We start from the raw sequence: 2396 nt of genomic DNA, 5'->3' as shown, positions 1-2396 counted from the left end.
TATATATTTTAAAGTGTTTGGGTAATTTCTAGGGTGACCATTGCCAGATATGTATAAAGGATCAAATAAGCTATTTGAATTTAGTTATCGAGGAAGTTGTATGGAATAGGTGCAACTGGAGCTAAGGAGGTTATGGACCAATGTTAATTATGTTGGCGAAAAGGCAAAGATAACTATGCAATCGAGATTCATTGAACATATTTAGTTTCAGAGACCAGTAGCATTATACCACAGTAGCCCCCTCCTTTTTTTGTGTGTCGGTGGGCGGGGGTTGTTATTTTGAGTGTTATGTATTCCTTTGGGCTTTGTATACTTAGTTGTATGTCTTGTATCCCCTTAGGTTCTTCATCCAAGAATTTATTACTTATAAAAGAAAATTATAATTATGAGTTCTTGTGCTATAAATTTCTTGTGAGTTATTTCTGTGTACATTTTGTTGAGAGCATGAAAAGTTCAATGCTGGCCCACTTGATTGAGATGCATCTTTGGAAAAACAAAATTCATCTGGTTGAACTGGTGAACAATATGCTAACTCATCCTGGAAAGTTGTTAATAGTTTGCTGTTTTAGACTTTCTTGATTTTTTTGCTTCTAAAGATGAGGGTTGTCATCTTTAAGTTGAAGGAAATAGGAATGATGTTATCCGTTCACAATGATGAGAATAATAAATGGTTCTCTGCTGCACTGTTAACTTCGAGTGGCAATGATTGTTTAGGACTTGCTTCGGTGCAGATGGGGCGAAACACTAGTGAGTGTTGTGTTTGGTATAATCAAAGATCTTATCATCTTTATTCTCTTGTTTCTTCTGTTAATTGTGTACATGGACCATAAACATGATAAAATGGTTCATTTGTTGAGTGTGCTGTATACTACACATAATTTAATATGTATTTGTGGACTTGGCTTAGCGTATTAGGAGTGTGTGGCTGTGATTTTGGAAGGTTAAAAATGATCATGTAACACTGAAAAGACAAATTAAGGAATGACATTTATTAGTTTGTATCTCTTTTTTAACTCCTTTACTTTGCTCCAGGGACTCATTTTGGCTGGGTTAGTCAGAGAGTTAATTTGTAGTTGATATATGTTGGATCTTTTTCTTCCAATTTGTAGAAAAACATTAGTACCGACTTTCTTGTTTTTGCTACTGTTTCTCATGAGTCATTCAAAGGATTAAGTTGATTAATGTTTTAGAACAGGCTTTAAGATAAAGCAATTTTATGTAAAAAGCTCAATATAATTCCAAATAAAGGTGTGCAGTCTCGCAGCTATTTGCAAGGTGGACCTCTTGAAGGGACTGAAACTCCTTTCTAGTGTATATCAGATGACTTATGACCTATCACCAGTCAGGAAAAGGAAGGTGGCTAGTACTGTAGGGATGAAAACTCAAAGTGCTTGATTACTGGTGCGCGTTGATTCATACAAGACAGGAGCATAACTAATGATATGATAAATTCTGAAGCTGATATTACTTGTTTCCTGTTTATGAGATTGTGGCCGCACAACTTTTAGTCTGGCAAAGGTTTAAATGGAAAATAGGGATCAAATTGTTATACTGTGATTTTGTTGTAGTTGTGCAAGAACTAAAGCTTATAGGTTCTTATACTCTTATTCATCAGATATTTGTCAGGATTATACAATCATGTTTTCTTTTCCTGATATTTATGGTTCTGCAGGTATTGGTTATCCGTAGGTGCACAGCCTTCAGATCCAGTTCAACGCCTTCTTTTCCGAGCAGGCGTACTACCTCCTCCACCTATGTTGGCTATGGGACAAAAAGGCGGTCCACGGGACACTCGATTAGTTGATCCTATGACTGGACGTATAACGACACCTGAAAGTACCAAAAGTGCCGATCCAACAGTTGGTTCTGAAGTTGACGAAGACAAAGATTAGAATCTGACTAGTTAATTTGGTACAACTTCAATTCAAAGATCTGTTTTTTAGTATGTGACAATTGCAGCGCTGATGTTTGTTGCTATTTGAAACTTGCAATCTTAGAATGTGTCATCTTCAAACATGCCCTGATCCTGTCTCAATTTTGTCTCGTCTCGTCTTAACTATCTATGTTTAAATAAAATAGTACCCATTGGATGTGAATTTTGATAGAAATGTGAGAAAAGATGCTGCTGCTTATTGTCAATACCTAATCTCTGCAGGCCATTTCAGTTACTTCATCTGAGTTGGTAGACATCTGATTTCCATATATAAAGGTTATTGACACTATATTTTGTTTCTAGGTGCATGCAAATAATATAAAACAGTTCTGCAATGTTATCTGCTTGCACAGGCTGTTTCATTCTAGTTAGTAGAATCATTGTTTTCTCTAACTGCTCATGTGTTTGGAATCTATAGAAGGCTGATTGGAAAAGAAGAAAAGAGTAAGCTTTTCCATCAGAA

General features: G+C 35.9%; 1 protein-coding gene across 1 annotated transcript in view; it reads left to right on the top strand.

Annotated features, from left to right (window-relative positions):
- The window catches only part of LOC107024345 (30S ribosomal protein S16-2, chloroplastic/mitochondrial), a 3956-nt gene extending 1817 nt beyond the window's left edge, over window positions 1-2139 (top strand). The window contains exon 3 of the mRNA XM_015225306.2: window positions 1673-2139. Within this exon, the coding sequence (XP_015080792.1) occupies window positions 1673-1892 (220 nt within the window). The 3' untranslated portion in view covers window positions 1893-2139. The remainder of the gene's footprint in view (window positions 1-1672) is intronic.
- Window positions 2140-2396: the final 257 nt, after the last annotated feature.

This window comes from Solanum pennellii, chromosome 7 (genome assembly GCF_001406875.1).
Source record: "Solanum pennellii chromosome 7, SPENNV200".
NCBI classification, from domain to species: domain Eukaryota; kingdom Viridiplantae; phylum Streptophyta; class Magnoliopsida; order Solanales; family Solanaceae; genus Solanum; species Solanum pennellii.
The sequence above is the reverse complement of the archived record's forward strand: the minus strand, read 5'-3'. Positions and strand labels throughout refer to the sequence as shown.